The sequence below is a fragment of the Chiloscyllium plagiosum genome, chromosome 6 (assembly GCF_004010195.1).
Source record: "Chiloscyllium plagiosum isolate BGI_BamShark_2017 chromosome 6, ASM401019v2, whole genome shotgun sequence".
Taxonomy (NCBI): domain Eukaryota; kingdom Metazoa; phylum Chordata; class Chondrichthyes; order Orectolobiformes; family Hemiscylliidae; genus Chiloscyllium; species Chiloscyllium plagiosum.
The window spans coordinates 111,954,871-111,972,360 of record NC_057715.1 but is presented as its reverse complement, the minus strand read 5'-3'; the positions used below and the strand labels follow the sequence as shown (position 1 = coordinate 111,972,360).

Below are 17,490 nucleotides of genomic sequence, written 5' to 3'. Positions count from 1 at the left end.
ATGAAACAAGTCTGATTTGAGAAAAAAAAACACTTTAATGCAGCGCGTGGTTAAAGATATGGAATAAGTTGCCTGGAAATCTGGGGGGGAGACAGGTTCAGTTGGGACATTCAAAATGGACATCGGATGATTGTTTGAGTAGAAATGATGTGCAGGGATATGGGAGTAAAGGCAGGAGATTAACACCAGATAACAGAACCAGTGTAGGCATGATGGACGGAACAGCCAGCTTCTGTGATTCTGTGTGATAAGTATTGTCCATGAACACTTCCCAGTCTTTGTATTGTTGCCGTGGAATCTTTATATCCATGTCAGAAGGCGGGGTCCCTGGTTTAAGATCTCATTCTCCAGGTGATGCTCCCACAGTGACTCCCTCAGTATTGCACTGGAGCGACTGAGTGGATTTACTCAAGTCCCCGGGAGTGGGATTATAAGCCCAGTGGCTCTGAAGTGGGAGTGCTGACCCCGAGGCACGGCTGACATCAAATCAAATCGAGTGACAGAGCAGGCGTGGCTGGCTGAACGTAGGGCTGAACCGGCCTATATTGCTGATTTTACCAAGGCAGGAGGGTGCTAGCAGAGCTAGGAAGTCTGCAGCAGAGGGGTTTAGGGAGGTTGGGTGAGTGGGTGAAAACTCAGCAGGTGGAATACAATGTAGGTAAAAGTTAACTTGTCCATTTTGGCAGGAGGAGTAGGAAAGCAGCATATTATTGAATGATGCATTCGCTGACACCAGTGCAGCAAGGAATGATTGCGGTCAAGATTAGAATGGTGCTGGAAAAGCACAGCAGGTCAGGCAGCATCCGAGGAGCAGGAAAATTGACGTTTTGGGCAAAAGCTCTTATGATTGCGGCCAAGCATGTGCATAACATTAAGCTAACTTCTTAAAAATGAAAAGTTCTGTTTTGTTTAACTGTTTATTTCTCTTACCCGATATTTTATTTTGTTAAGATTGTCTCAGTAATTGATATCTCTCACTACAGGCAGTCTCCAGGTTGTAAAAGGGTTCCATTCTGGAGTCTGTTCACAAGTCAATTTGTATTCAAATCAGAATGCAATTTAGCAAAATATACAGTAGCCTAACGTAAAGATAGGAAACTTTCATATGTCGGATCTTTAAATTACATCTGGTGTGGAATTGCAATCGTAAACATCTTTTATATGTTGTAATTGTACCTGCCTCTACCACTTCCTGTGGCAGCTCATTCCATACACGCACCATCCTCGGTGTGAAAACGTTGCCCCTTAGGTCCCTTTTAAATCTTTCCCCTCTCACTTTAAACCCTTCTAGTTTTGAACTCTCCTACCCTGAGGAAAATACCTTGTCTATTTACCCTATCCATGCCCCTCATGATTTTATAAACCTCTTTAAGGTCACCCCTCAGCCTCTGACGCTCCAGTGAGAAAATGTTCCAGCCTATCCACTCTCTCCTTATGACTCAAACCTTCCAGTCTCGGGTAACATTCTTATAAATCTTTGTTGCACCCTTTCCAAATGAATAATATCCTTGCTATAGCACAGCGACCAGAATTGTATGCAGTACTCCAAATGTGGCTTTACCAATATCTTTTACAGCTGCAACAATGATTTCCCAACTCCTATACTCAATACTCTGACTAATGAAGGCAAACGTGCCAAAAGCTGCCTTCACCATCCGGCCTACCATTTAATAAAGGTGACCAGAAACAGGTTTTAGACCCTTTGTGGGGCTGTGATTATCACACCCAAGGGTCAAAATGTTTAGTTTATTAAACCTTGTATTTCTCATATGGTAACTATATCTTTGCAATACATTTATATTGTGTAGGACACTCTGGAGGAGCTCCTCTCCCTGAATGTTTCTAATGCTTTTCCCTCTCTAACCCTTCCTAGCTGGACAATCCAATCATTTATTGCTCTTTGTCTCAAAATAAAATCTTCTTTGTCTTAACTCTAATTTCATGAACCGTCCCAAGTGGTTTATGAGTGGGGATCATAAAATGTAGTGCCCTGTCTGCTCCAATGCCAATCCGTCCTTGCCTCACCTGTCGAGGGGGAGGAGAGGTGATGGTAGCCCACTCACCCGTCAGTTTATGTGGGCCATCCCTAATTGCCCTTGAACTGGTAGGTACAGGGTGCAGTTAAGATTGAGCCACGTTACCGTGGATCTGGAATTACATGCCAGCCAGACCAGGTAAGGATGGCAAATTGCCTTTCTAAGCATATTAGGGTTTTTAAAAACAATAAGAAAAGGGTAGGGTAGGGAACGAGAGAGAGGCTAAATCAAAATGGAGTTGGAAGGGGAAATAATACATCTCAGCCCCCATGGTGTCCACCTGTCTCATAATACCTAAAGAGTATTGGTGGAAACTGATTTTCAAAGGAGAGTTGTTTCATTATCTGGTTGGCACTCGATGAATTGCTCTTTCAAAATGCCATATTTAAGTGATCACTTTTGATGTACCGTAGCACACAAGGCTACAGGCCAAGTGCGAGAAACTGGGGGGAGAAAAAGTTGTGGATGTTGGAAATCTGAAACAAAAACAGAAATTGCTGGAGAAACTCAGCAAGTCTGGCAGCATCCATGGAGAGAGAAACAGAGTTAATGTTTCAGATCCATTGACCCTTCTTCGGACAGCTCTGAAGAAAGATCACTGGATCCGAAACATTAACTCGGCTTTTTGTCTCCACAGATGCTGCTTGACCTGCTGAGTTTCTCCAGCAACTTCTGTTTGTGTCCTGGAAAATGAGACTAGAGTAGATAGACCTGCACAGACATGGTGGGCTGCAGGGTCCTTTTCCATTCTATACATATTTGATGATTCTGTAGTAAAAGCAGAGTCAAAGACTCATAGAGATGTACCGCACAGAAACAGACCCTTCGTTCCAATTTGTCTATGCCGACCAGATATCTTAAACTAATCTAATCGCATTTGCCAGTATTTGACTCATATCCCTCTAAACCCATCCAGGTACCTTTTAAATGTTGTAATTGTACCAGCGTCCACCACTTCCTCTGGCAGCTCATTCCCACATACGCACCACCCTCTGTGTGAAAACGTTGCCCCTCAGTTCCCTTTTAAATCTTTCCCATCGCACCTTAAATTGATGCTGTCTAGTTTTGCACACCCCTACCCTTGGCTATTCACACTATCTATGGTACTCATGATTTTATAAGGTCGCCCCTCAGCCTCCAACATTCCAGAAAAAACAGTCCTAGCCTCTCCGTATAGATCAAACCCTCCAACTCTGGTAACAATCTTGTAAATCCTTTCTGAGGAAGAGTTAGATTAATTAGGCAGTTCTTTCAAGCAGCCTCCAGTGCTGTCTGATTTTAGTTCTTTGCTATTCCAGCCTTTTCCTGCATGTAGTGATTCCATGATTTGAGCACAATATGTTTCCAAATTAAGACACCTCACATTAACGTTCAGCAACCCATACCAAATAAAAATTTATGCAGTACAACTGAAATTCTACAGAGGGAATTTTCTTCTGCAAATATATCTAAAGGTACCAACCAACACTTATTGCAGGTAGCTTAGTACTACGTACTATAGAATTTGCATCATTAACTTGCATTCCTGCATTATCTCGGTATCTGACTGATGGTTCTGATGAGTGCCATGTCTTCATACTCCTGATTCTGTGCTTCTCTGGCCCGGTCTGTATTCAGAGCTAATGCACGTTTTCTGGAAGAAGTTAGGCTGGATTCCTCTTGGCTTCTGAGTGCTTCTTTAGAATTCGGTCTGCCCTTAGAACGTTTATGGACACACATGAAAACCTAGAATGAATGTCAATTGCAGGGTCAGTACAATATTACTATCATACCTTCTATTCTTCACAGCCTCAAGGAGTATCCACTGGGGTTTTCAAGACTGAGGTTCAATCACATATGAGATACTGAGGGGACTTAATAGAATCCTATAGTGAGGAAAGAGCCCATTTGGCCCATCAGGTCTGCACCAACCCTCTGAAGAGCATCCCACCCAGACCCACACCCTATCCCCATAACCCCAAATTTAGCACGGCCAATCCACCTGACCTGCACATCTTTGGACTGTGGGAAGAAACCAGAGCAGCATCCCACCCAGACCCACACCCTATCCCCATAACCCCAAATTTAGCACAGCCAATCCACCTGACCTGCACATCTTTGGACTGTGGGAAGAAACCAGAGCACCCAGAGGAAACCCACGCAGACACAGGGAGAATGTGCAAACTCCACACAACAGTCACCCAGCCTGGGATTGAACCAAGGTCCCTGGCACTGTGAGACAGCAGTGCTAACAACTGAGCCACCGTGCCAACTTGACAAGTAAATGGCTGAAAGGGTGTTTCCTTTTATAGGGGAGATGGGAATAAGGAGACGCAGCTTTAAGACAGGAGGGTTTTATATTCAAAAATATTTCCTCAACTCCTCTCTAAATCTCCAGCTCCTTACCAAGTTCCAAGTTGTAAATCTTTGGAATTCTCTAGAGGTTGTGACTACACTGTCATTTAATATGTTTAAGGCTAAGATAGGCAGCAGCCTGATCTCATGAGGAATTAAAGGATAAGGGGAGTGGATGGCCAAAATTGGCTATGATCATATTGAATGGTGGAAAGACTCGATGAACTGCGTGTGTGATCCGGAGACCCCGGTAAGGCACTGGGGACCGGGTTTGAATCCTAGCATGATAGATGGTGGAATTTGAATTTAATTTTTAAAACATTATGGAACTAAGAGTCTAACGAGGACCATGAATTCATTGTCAATTGTTGGAAAAACTCATCTGTTTCACTAATGCCCTTTGGGGAAGGAAACTGCCTTCCTACATGTGACTCCAGGCCCACAGAAAAGTGGTTAACTCTTCACTGCCCTCTGGACAATTAGGGATGGGCAATACATGCTGGCTTAGCCAGCGATACCCTCATCCTGTGAATGAATAAAAACAATTAGCACAGATGTACTGAAGAAACTGGGGATCAGGCAGCTCAGTTGGGTGGATGGCTGGTTTGCAATGCAGAGCATTGCTAACAGCGTGGGTTCAATTCCCGCACTGGCTGAGGTTATCTTGAATGACTGTCCTCCTCAACCTCTCCCTGCATCTGAGGTGTGGTGACCCTCAGGTTAAATCACCTGGGGCTAGGGAGAGAACAGCTTTACTTCCCTTTTATTTTAGAAAATGGCCAAATACATGAGGGAGAAGGGAATAGAGGATGATGTCGTTTGTGTGAGATGACATAACATGGAAAATAGGCACAGGAGTAGGCCATTTGGCCCTTCAAGCCGGCTCCATTTTCTATGTGATCATGGCTGGTCATCCAACTCAGTCCAATGTTCCTGCTTTCTCCCTGGCCCCTTTGATCCCTTTCGTCCCAAGAACTATATATAACCCCTTCTTGGAAGCAATCAATGATTTAGCCTCAGCCAGTTTTCAATAAGGCAGATAGGAGCCCATGTGGAGTAGAAACCCCAGCCGAAACAAAATATGTCATGAAAAGCTTGAATTTACATCAACCAGATATCCCAAGAAGCACTTTGCAAACAATAAAGTGCTTTTTCTGAAGCGATTGGAGTCGGAAACACAGCAGTGAATTTGCACAAAAAGCTCCCGCAAACTGCAGTGTGATAATGATCAGGTAACTTGTTTTGGGATATGGATTGAGGGATAAATGTTCATCAAGACATTGGGAAGAATTTGAAATTGTGCCGTGGAATGACCTTTGGCAATTCCCTGAGCAGCCACTCAGGAGCTCAGTTCAATGGCTCGTCAAAAATATGGCACCTTCAGCCCTGCAGCACTCCTTCACTGAGTCCATGTTTTTATTGGCATTCAAGCCACAGTTTGGAGGATTATGAACCTAGAAACTTATGATTCAGAGGCAAGACTGCTACCAACAGCATCACAGGTAATTAGACATAAAGGATTGTCACTGTGCTGTACATAATTCTATTATGGGCAATGATCCACGTTGACTATATCCCCTGCTAACAACACATGGATGTTTGATAACACTATGAACAATTGTGATAATTTGTTTTAAATTACTTACACCAAGTGAGACCGTTGTAATAGTGACAGCTAGGCTATAAGCTAAAATGGCTAGAAAAACAGTATGTTTCCACACCTCTTGCGGGGCCTTCGATGTCTGACATGAATTTGACTCTGGAAATAAATTGTAAGAGACTTTAGCATCAGAAGCAGGCATTATGCCCCATAAACTTGCCACCTTATAAGACAAACTTAGAGACAAAAAAAACTGCAGATGCTGGAATAAGCAGGAGGCTGGAAGAACTCAACAAGCCAGGCAACATCAGGAGATGGAGAAGTCAACATTTCAGGTGTAACACTTCTTCAGGACTGGGGGTGGGGGTGAGGGGAGCTGCAGATAAAGGGTTGGGGAAGCATGGGGAAGGGTTTAGGATGGGGAGGGGGTGGAGTGGTGAGGCAGTGATTGGTGAATACACTTAGAAGGTGCAACCTGGTTGATCAATGGGAGGAAGGAATCCAATTGGCTGGAAGGAAGGGTTGGTAAGTGTAATGGAAGGGAGGAGGAGGGGCTGGAAAGGGAGTTGGGGTATGGGAAGGGAAGTTATTTGAAATTGGAGACAACCTTTCCAAGCATGTGACCTCTAATCTAGTAGATCTACGTGGACAATCAAATTCGTTAGCAATTGTCAATGATGACTGTAGAAGACAGGACAGTAAGTACAATGGGAGTTCTACTACGTTTAAATTCCTCTCCCAGCTGTGTTCAGTTCTAGTCACCCAGCTATAGGAAGAATATTATTAAACTGGAGAGGGCTCAGAAAAGATCTACCAGGATGTTGCTAGGAATGGAGAGTTTGAGTTATAAGGAGTGGCTGGATAGCCTGGGACTTGTTTCACTGGAGCGTAGGAGGTTGAGAGGTGATCTTACAAAGGGTTATAAAATCTTGGGGGTATAGATGAGGTGAATAGCAAAGGTCTTTTCCTTTGGGTGGGGGAGTTCAAAATTAGGGGGCATATTTTTAAGGTGAGAGGGGAAAGATTTAAGAGGGACCTGAGAGGGAACATTTTCACAGAGTGGATGGTTCATACATAGAATAAACTACCAGAGGAAGTGGTCGATGCAGGTACAGTTGCAACATTTAAAGACATTTGGATAGGTACGTGGATAGGAAAAGTTTAAAGGGATATGGACTAAACACAGACAGGTTTGACGAGTTTAGTTTGGAAAACCTGGTCACATTGGATGAGTTGGACCAAAGATTCTGTTTCAATGCTATGCGACTCCATGACTCCATCTTCATTTGGAAATATATTGTTGTTCTTTCAGCATTGATGGGTCAAAATTCTGGAATTCCCTCCATAGGGCATTGAGGGTCTACCTACAGCACATGGACTGTAGCGGTTCAAGAGAGCAGCTCACCACCACGGTTTTCCAGAGAAATTTAAAGATGTCCAACAGAGTCAGGCCAAGCCAGTGACACCTGCATCCCTTGAAATTTTAACCTCAAGTCTGGGAAGCAGTTTGGATCACCAAACGTGGGGAAGATAGGTGAACGGGATCTGGTGTAAAGTGAAGATAAGGGCAGAAGATACGGATGCCCTCAAACTAACGGGGATAGAATATGAAAGGCAAGGACTGCATGAATAGTTAGATACGGAGGTAATGAAGTCAAAAATGAGGGAAGAAAGTGGAGATAACAAGATTTGTGACTAAATGTTTCATCTATCAGTAACTATTCCCCTCAATTGTTCTCAGCCTGAAGAGTGGTTAATTCTCTTTTGAACTGTTGAAATGTTAACTCTCTTTCTCCCTCCACAGGCGCTGCTCGACCTACAGAGAATTTCTAGCATTTTCTATGTTTTTTTGTAGATTTCTGATATCTGTGGGAGTTTGCACTTGATCTTGACTTATTCACTTTAACAACCTTCCTGAGAGAATCGTTCTGCTGTTTTACTGATTTTTCACTGGTTGAATTGTTAGGTTTTATGAACTCTTACCTTTTATGGACTCACGTGACCCCTACCTGTCTCTGTAGGTTCTGATAGCCTGACAAACTCCCATATACTCTGCATTTCTCTGTCTCTGCCTTCTTGTGCATTGTTCAGTTTCTCTCTGTCACTATTGGTGTTTTCATTGACCTAGGCCCCATTTCAAAATTCCTTGTTTGAACTCCATCGCTTCTTTAATTCTCCCACCACTTTCCTTTCAGATCCCCTCAGTTACTGATAGATGAAACATTTTGTCACCACTCTTGATACCTCCGCTTTCTTTCCTCATTTATGCCTTCATTACCACTGTATCTAACTATTCCTGCAGTCCTTGCCTTTTATATGCTACCGTCGTTAATTTGTGGGTACCCAAAATCCTGCTGCCAGTGTCTTCACTTTGCATCAGATCCCAATCACTTATCTTCCCCATTTTTATTGATCTAAATTGCTTCCCAGACTTGGTTAAAATTTTAATCCCTATTTTTACATCCCTCGATGTTCTCGCTTTTGTTTAGAGCAAAAGAGCAAGGAGCAGGAGGAGGCCATTCAGCCCCTTGAGCCTGTTCTGCCATTTAATACGATCATGGCTGATCTCATCTCGGTCTCAACTCCACTCTCCTGTCTGCTCTCCATAAACCTTCAAATCATTACTAATTAAAAATCTGGCTATCTCCTCCTTAAACTTATTGTGTCTCGGCGTCCATTGCATTCTGGGATAGTGAGTTTCACAGATTCATTACTCTTTGTGAGAAATTGGGAGGTCATGTTGTGGCTAGTGGTTAGGCCACTTTTGGAATATTGCGTGCAATTCTGAGCTCCTTCCTATTGGAAGGATGTTGTGAAACTTGAAAGGGTTCAGAAAACATTTACAAGGATGTTGCCAGGATTGGAGGATTTGAGCTATACGGAGAGGCTGAATAGGCTGGGGCTGTTTTCCCTCGAGCATCGGAGGCTGACCTTATAGAGGTTTATAAAATTACCAGGGGCATTGATAGGGTAAATAGACAAAGTCTCTTCCCTGGGGTGGGGGAGTCCAGAACTAAGGGGCATAGGTTTAAGGTGAGAGGGGAAAGATATGAAAGAGACCTAAGAGGCAACCTTTTCATGCAGAGAGTGGTACGTGTATGGAATGAGCTGCCAGAGGAAGTGGTGGAGGCTGGTACAATTGCAGTATGTAAAAGGCATCTGGATGGGTATATGAATAGGAAGGGTTTGGAGGAATATGGGCCGGGTGCTGATAGGTGGGACTAGATTGGGTTGGGATATCTGGTCAGCATGGATGGGATGGGCTGAAGGGTCTGTTTCCATGCTGTACATCTCTATGACTGTAAGTAATTCCTCCTTATCTCTGCTTTAAGCCCATGACTCCTTAGCCTAAAACTGTGACCTCTCAGTTTTTATACCTTTTCCCTCAATTATAGCCTCCAGTCCCATTGCCCTCTGAGATTTCTGCTCTTCTCTAAGTCTGGCATCTTGAGTGTTTCCAAATTTAGTCGGCCCACCATAAATACTGTTGCCTTGATCCCATGCTTTGGAATGCCCTATGTATACCTTTCAGCCTCGCTACCTCACATTCTTCCTTTGAGATGGTGTCCAAAATCCTACCTCTTTAACCAAGCTATTAGTCATCTGATCTAATGTCTCCTTCCTTGGCTCAGGGTCATATTTTGTTTCATGACCCTTTTGAAGCACTGTGTTGATTATTTTATTCTGTTGTAAGTGCTGCCTAAATATATGGTATTGTTGTTACGGCCCAATTGAGCCTTGGGTAAGGTTTCTACAGCTGGGCCGCTATATAAATCCAGTCTCTATTGTTGGTGGACTCTTTACAATATGGTGCACTGGTTCTTCACCCTTTACTCTTGATAAAGATGGCACTGAAGATTTATCAAAAGTGAAACGTGCTCTGAATAAACACATAGAGCAGTCATTCCGCTCTCTGCTTTACTCACCATGGACTGTTAATCTGGTTCCATGTCCATATCCACTCACATGAGGCGGAGGTAGAGAGACTAATACCTCACAAACATAAACTCCAGAGTCATTCACTGTCAGGTTGTTGATGACGAGGATGCTGTAAACTTTGGAGAGATTGCCACGCACATACAAGTGGTCATCTTGACTGGACAGAGATTTGGAGTCCTTTGAAAAGGCCAGGATTGGCTGATCCCGTCTGTTACCTTTATACCAGTACATGTCTGTGTGTTCAGGGGTCCCTCTGTGATAGTTCGCCTCACAGGCAATCACAGCCGTCATTCCAACTGACACGTTGATTTCTCCGGGATGCTGTGACACCGAAACCTTGCCTTGGTCACCTGAGAAGGTGGGCAGTGGAGACAGGAAAGGAACTCTGAGTAGGCTCTACCTTTTTATCTCTCTCACACTTTCTCCCTCTCTCTCTCTCACGTACACACACACAGTCTCTCACACACAAACACATGCGCACACACTCTCACACAGACACACCAGAATGCCTCTTCCCACCATCAAATCGCCCATGAGACTGGAATAGGAATAGGAACAGGAGTAGGCCATTCAATTCCTTGACCCTGTTTTGATGTTCCTCACATCCACTTTGTTGAATCTTCCCCATAATCCTGGATTTCCCATGCTATTTTTCTGGGATAATTTTCATTTATTAATTTACCACAACAAATCGTCCATGTTTCCAATTGTTTCATTAACGTGCAGAGTTAATTAAGGGTTTATATCAATGTTTCCAATCAACTGTGGCATCTAATGGGCAGATACCCAGTGCCTGTTAAATTCTGATGAAAGGTCACTGGACTTGAAAAGTTAACTGTGTTTCTTTCTCCACAGATACTGCCAGACCTGCTGAGTTTCTCCAGCAACTTCAGTTTCTAACTAGAGCCTGTCTTGATTTACAGTTGCAGCCTGAAAGAGGAAAGGAAGGACCTGCCTTCATGTAGCACCTTTCATCACCTCAGGACCACCCAACATGCTGTGGGCCAATGAAGTACTTTCTGTTGTGCTGTCAGTCACTGTTGTAATACAGCTGCCAATTCACACACAGCAAGCTCCCACAAATGGTAATGTGAAAGTAATATTAAGTGGATGATGTCCAGGACACCAGGGAACAGCCTCCTTCAAAGTAATGCCATGTTTCCAAGGAGATAGATATGGTTCATATAGTTAAAGGGATCAAAAGTTATGGGTGGAAATGGGAACAGGGGACTGGGTTGGATTTTCAGTCACGATTATGTTGAATGGCTTAGCAGGGTCGAAGGGTCGAATGGCCTACTCCTGCTCCTGCGTTTCCATCTGGCCTTTTATGACCCCCAGTCAATGGCAAATTCGGTGTCACTGGATTCATAATCCAGGATTCTACACTCATGTTCTGGGACATAGGTTCAAATCACGCCATTGGCAGATGGTGAAATGTGAATTCAATAAAAATTTAGAATTAAAAAGCTAGCCAAAAAACAACCACCATTTATTGTCATGTGAACCCATCTAACTCACTAATGTAGGAGAAAGTGAGGACTGCAGATACTGGAGATCAGAGTCAAAGAGTGTGGTGCTGGAAAAACACAGCTAGTTAGGCAGCATCAGAGGAGCAGGAGAGATGACATTTCAAGCATAAACTCTTTATCAGGCATGAGGGGATGGCCCAAGGGAGCTGAGTGATAAATGGGATGGGGTGGGGCTTGTAGGAAGGTAGCTGGGAATGCGATGGGTAGATAGAGGAAGAATACCTCATCTTCCACCTTGGCACCCTCCAATCACAGGGGATCAATGTCGATTTCACCAGTTTCTTCATTTCCCCTCCCCCCAACTTATCCCAGAGCCAATCTTCCAACTCAGCACTGCCCTCTTGAAATGTCCTACCTGTCCATCTTCCTTCCCACCTATCTGCTCCACCTTCCTTTCTGACCTATCAACTTCTCCCCCACCTTCATCCTAGATACCTTCCCCTCCCCCAGCTCCACCGCCCTCCCATTTATCTCTCAGCCCCCTTGGGCTGCCCCTTCATTTCTGATGGACAGCTTATGCTTGAAACGTCGATTCTCTTGTTCCTTGGATGCTGCCTGACCGGCTACGCTTTTCCTCTGGGTGCTCAGGCTTCCTCCCACAATTCATAGATATGCAGGTTAGGTAACTTGACCATGCTAAATTGTCCGTAGTGTCCAGTGATGTGAAGGTTGAATGGATTAGCCATGGGAAATGCAAGGGTATTGGGATATGGTGAGGGGAGGGGGCTGAGTCGGGTTTGGGATAATGTTCAGAGGGTTGGTGCAGACTTGATGGCTAAATGGCCTCTTTCTGCACTGTGGGAATTTTATTCTATGTTCTAAGTGTTCTGTCCTACACAGGACTCCAGATCAACAGCAATGTGGTTGACCCTTATCTGCTATTGGGCAATAAATGCTGGTCTAGTTGGTGTTGCCCACATCCCATAAATGAATAAAAAATGGGAGAGTCAGACTGGATGATACTCTTGAGTAAAAAGGTACAAGCTCCCAACAATGAGAACTGAAGCACAGGGTTTCAGTTCTAAAGTGAAAGATAATTAAAGGTTCACTCTTAAATAGATACATCTGAATGAATTACAGCATTTTATTTTCTCACCCTGAGATATTTTCATCAGGTCTTTGATTTCAGATAAACCTTTTAGACTATAACTTGTTGTGTGACCTCTGACACTACAAATGAACCTGGCTCAATATTCTAGTTTTTGAATGAGCCAACCAATTAGCCCCAATTCTTGCTGAGGAGCTCTGTCTCCATTTCAAATATTAGTTCAATTCCCTTTTAAAAGCTGTTCTTCAATCTACACTCATCATATTTTCAGCAGTGCATTCTAGATAACAACTCACTACATTAGAAAGGAATTGTATTTCTTTTTAAATTACACTGCTACCTAAACCTCTCACATCAGTAGGAATACAGGTCTTCAGGAGGTGATGTAGCCCTTAAGACTTCTCTGCCATTCAATAGGATCATGACTAGTGACAAAAACCACAGATGCTGGAATCCAAAGTAGACGGGCAGGAGGCTGGAAGAACGCAGCAAGCCAGGCAGCATCAGGAGGTGGAGAAGTTAGCGTCTTGGGTGAAATCCTTCTTCAGGTCCTGAAGAAGATTTACGGCCAAAACATTGACTTCTCCACCTCCTAATGCTGCATGAGAGTGTGGTGCTGGAAAAGCACAGCAGGTCATGCAGCATCTACGGAGCAGAAGAATGGCATTTCGGGCATTCCCAATGAAGGGCTTATGCCTGAATCGTCAATCTCCTGCTGCTTGGATACTGCCTCGCCTGCTGTGCTTTTCCAGCACCACACTCTTGATTCTGACCTCCAGCATCTGCAGTCCTCATGTTTTCCTATTGAGGCTGCCTGGTTTGGCTGTGTTCTTCCAGCCTCCTGCCTGTCTCCATTCAATGAGATCATGGCTGATGTCAACTCCACTTTCTTGTCAGCACCCCTTTGACTCCCTTATCTAACAAACATCTATCTGTTGTACTATGTTGTAATGCCCAGCACCGCTACTGTTATATTCTGGTCCCCACGTATCTTAAAATGTTGTCACACATCCTTCTTTGAGATTCATCTGTTTAAGGGAAGGGGCAGAAGGTTTAGAGGGGATGTGAGGGAAACCTTTTTTCACCCAGAGGGTGGTGGGAATCTGGAACTCATTGCCTTTAAAGGTGGGAGAGGCAGAAACTCTCAACATTTAAGCTGTATTTAGATGTACACTTTAGATTATGAGTTCCCTGATTGGGGCTGTTATTCTAGTCCAGTCAGGAAGTCCTGGCTGACAGATATAAATAAGAGTGTCAGACACTGCTCACTCTGAGAGCTGGATCTGAGGGAGCTGGATCAATGTGAAGGATTCTCCACATGTAAATAAAGGGTGACTTGGTGACAGATTACTGGCTTTTGTGAAGTGGCAACGAGAGCAAAGCATGCTCCTGAAGAAATTCACTCACAACAGTTGTCATTGAGTTATGGCATCATGCTGTTATTTGGGAAGCTTGACTCATTTAATCCTGCTATCAAAACTGGGCCCAGAATGTAGAAAGAATGTATTAATCTTTCCAGGCAAGTATCATTGGGGCAGATGAAATGTAATGAGTAACTCTCCTGACAGTTTGTGTACCTGCAGCCTGTTTAGTTATTAGGAGCTTAACTTTCCCTGAGGCACCAGATACTAAAACCTTTCAAAAACTGACAGATTTAGTTAAGGAATATTACAACCCCAAGCCTCCTCTAATTCAGATCCCATTCTTTTTGAATACACTGTATCAGTGATTTTGGAGCAGAGGGATTTTAGAGCAGAGGAAATCACCAATATGATGTATTCAAAAAGAACAGGTACCTAATGAACACAGTGCACCAATTTCTCAGCAACAAACCCAAACAAGCAGACAAAACACATTCAGAAATCCTACCCACTCTCCCCTACATCAAAGACATCTTGGAAATGACTGCCAGACTACTTAGACCCCTTGGCGTCATGGTAGCCCACAAACCCACCGACACACTAAAACAGCAGCTAATGAACTTGAAAGACCTGATACAGACAACAAACAAAACTAATGTCATTTACAAAATACCATGCAAGAACTGTAACAAACACTACATTGGACAAACAGGCAGAAAACTAGCCACCAGAATACATGAACATCAACTAGCCGCAAAAAGACATGACCCACTCTCACTGGTATCCTTACATATAGACGAGGAAGGACATCATTTCGACTGGGACACCACATCCATCATAGGACAAGCCAAACAGAGACATGTACAAGAATTCCTAGAAGCATGGCATTCCAACCGGAACTCTATCAACAAACACACCGACTTGGATCCCATTTACCACCCCTGAGAAAAAGAACCAGAAATGACATCACCACAGGAAATGATGTCACCAACCCAAGGAACCTAAACGCATAAGTAAAAAGTGGGCCATATCACCAGTGCTTCAGCGGAGGCTCACTGATCATGTTACCTAGTGTGGTGACGAATGTCTGAAAACAAACTCTAGCTCAGTGAGCAAACTTACATCCAGAACCTCAATCTGAGTTACAAATCTTCTGAAAATTCACTATATCTCTATTATCTCTATGTCTCTCTGATTCTGTGGTGCAGCCATGATGGGCCAAGAGGCTTTTCTTTGTGCTGTAAATCTCTATGACTCTAGAAGTTTTCAAATTGTGTGTGGTGAAGGATTCACCATGAGTAAGTCTGAGCTGAAGGGCCTCTAGTCTTTGTTAACAAGATGCAGTTTTCACATAAAAGTAATTATACACAGATTACATCAACTCTGAAGCATTTTAACAACTTTTGAGATGACGTAAAGAAGACATGCTGTGTCTTTGTGAGGCGACACGTCAGAGCTCTGTTGATTGACTCTCCACCTAAAGGCAGTGTGACAATGTCTGACCAAGCAGAGCTCAGTGTAATCTAAATATTAATCCTTTCCCAATAATTACTTTCGACATCACAGCCTATTTCAGGCAAAGAGCAACAAAAGAAATTTCACCTGGAAATCCAGTATGTAATTAAAGTGAAAAGTTAAAGTGTTTGGAATGTAGAACCCTCTGTGATAAGGAATAATGGAGACAAATACCTTGGATGCTTTTAAGGAGGATGCTGGAGAACTACGTAAGGGAGAAAGTGGTTGGGAGAGAGTGTGTGGGGCAAAGTAGAGTGGGAAGAGATCCATATGCAGAATTAATCATTTGAGCCAAATGGCCAGTTTCTGTGCTGTAAATCCTAATACGAAAAGTGATCCTAACTTAACACAGGTACGTCTGACATCTTCCAAACAAACTCAAGAACTAAACCACAAGTAAAAAGAATGGTTTTGGTTTCAAAAGTACAAGGCCACAGAAGTTGCCATGGCAATCACACTGGGCTTCTTCCTCCGTGGTGGAGTAAATGAATATGGCACCTTTCGTAACTGAGGTGGCAACATCTGGTCAAGGATTACACACATCACCAAGGGAACAGGCCCCCATATTCCTTCAAATGGACCATCTTCACCTCAAAATGAAGGTCAATTCCTCCCCACAGGGCAGGGAGATTAGCAAAGCATCATACAAGTCAACCACAGAAGGAGGCTATTAGGCCAATTTGACATCGATAAGAAATGTTTAGAGCGACACGGGCCAAGTGCAGTCAGTTGGGACCAGTTTAATTTGAAATTATGGTTGGCATGGACCGGTTGGACCAAAGGGTCTGTTCCTGCGCACTATGGCTTTATGACCCGATGACTCTATGATCCTTGCCAGCTTTATTGCAGCCGTATCCAATTAGTCACACTATTTGTTTTAGGTATTCCCATTGTCTCTCACTTTGTAGGGAGTCACAGTAGAGTGGGTGAGAGAGAATGGGCGGACATAAAATCCTGATTGAGCTGGTATGATCTAATTCCATCACTACAGGCACGTGGCTGATACTTCAAGCCTCAAACGAGAGTCTCCTTAACATTATGAATGAGTCATTACCTCAATGGTGAAACTTTGACTCATTTTATAATGGAACAGGAAACAACTGTGGGCAGTGGGCACACACAGGAAATTGTGTGTGGGAGGGAGGAGGATTGGTACTGAATTAGATAGCTCTTCCAAAGGGCTGGCACAGACCTAATGAATGAATGGCCTCCTCTTCTGCTGTATGTTTTGCACATTTAAAACAGAGATGAGGATGAATTTCTTGTCTCGGGGGGAGGGAATCTGTGGAATTAATTACCACAAAGAGCTATTGAGGCTGGGACATTGAGACTGAGATAGACAGATTTTTAATCAGGAAGAGAGTCAAGGGTTACGGGAAAATGTGGTAAAGTGGAGTTGAGGATCATGAGGTCACGGGAGGCAATGGCCTAGTGGTATTATTGTTGGACTGTTAATCCAAAGTCAAGATTAGAGTGGTGCTAGAAAAGCACAGCAGGTCAGGCAGCATCCGAGGAGCAGGAAAATCGACGTTTCGGGCAAAAGCCCTTCATCAGGAATGAGGCAGGGAACCTCCAGGGTGGAGAAATAAATGGGAGAGGGGTGGGGTAGCTGAGAGTGCAATAGGTGGATGGAGGTGAGGGTGAAGGTGATAGGTCGGAGAGGAGGGTGGAGCGGATAGGTGGGAAGGGGGATTGGCAGGTAGGACAGGTCATGGGGATGGTGCTGAGCTGGCAGGTTGGAACTCAGATAAGGTGGAGGGAGGAGAAATGAGGAAACTGGTGAAGTCCACATTGATCCAAAGACCCAGATAATGTTCTGGGGACCTGGGTTCAAATCCTGCCATGGCAGATGGTGGAATTTGAATTCAAACAAAAATCTGGTTTGAAGAGCTTACTGATGACCATGAATCCATTGTTGATTGTTGGGGGCAAAACCCATCTGGTTCACTCATGTCCTTCAGGGAAGGAAGCTGCTATCCTTACCTGGTGTGGCCTATATGTGACTCCAGACCTACAGCAATGTGGTTGACTCTAAACTGCTGTCTAGGAGAAAGTGAGGACTGCAGATCAGAGTCAAGAGTGTGTTGCTGGAAAAACACAGCAGGTCAGGCAGCATCTGAGGAGCAGG

The 17,490-nt window shown here is 43.9% G+C and overlaps 1 protein-coding gene across 3 annotated transcripts in view; it reads right to left on the bottom strand.

The window, feature by feature from the left end:
• Positions 1-3,012: 3,012 nt before the first annotated feature.
• Positions 3,013-17,490, bottom strand: part of LOC122550930 (T-cell-specific surface glycoprotein CD28-like) — a 41,130-nt gene continuing 26,652 nt past the window's right edge. For 2 of the 3 annotated variants that reach the window (XM_043692412.1, XM_043692411.1), the window contains 3 exons: positions 9,897-10,259; positions 6,017-6,129; positions 3,013-3,761 (listed from right to left, as the gene is read on the bottom strand). In XM_043692412.1, coding sequence (XP_043548347.1) covers positions 3,567-3,761; positions 6,017-6,129; positions 9,897-10,259 — 671 coding nt within the window. In that variant the 3' untranslated portion in view covers positions 3,013-3,566. The remainder of the gene's footprint in view (positions 3,762-6,016; positions 6,130-9,896; positions 10,260-17,490) is intronic. The other variant, XM_043692413.1, reaches the window with a different exon arrangement.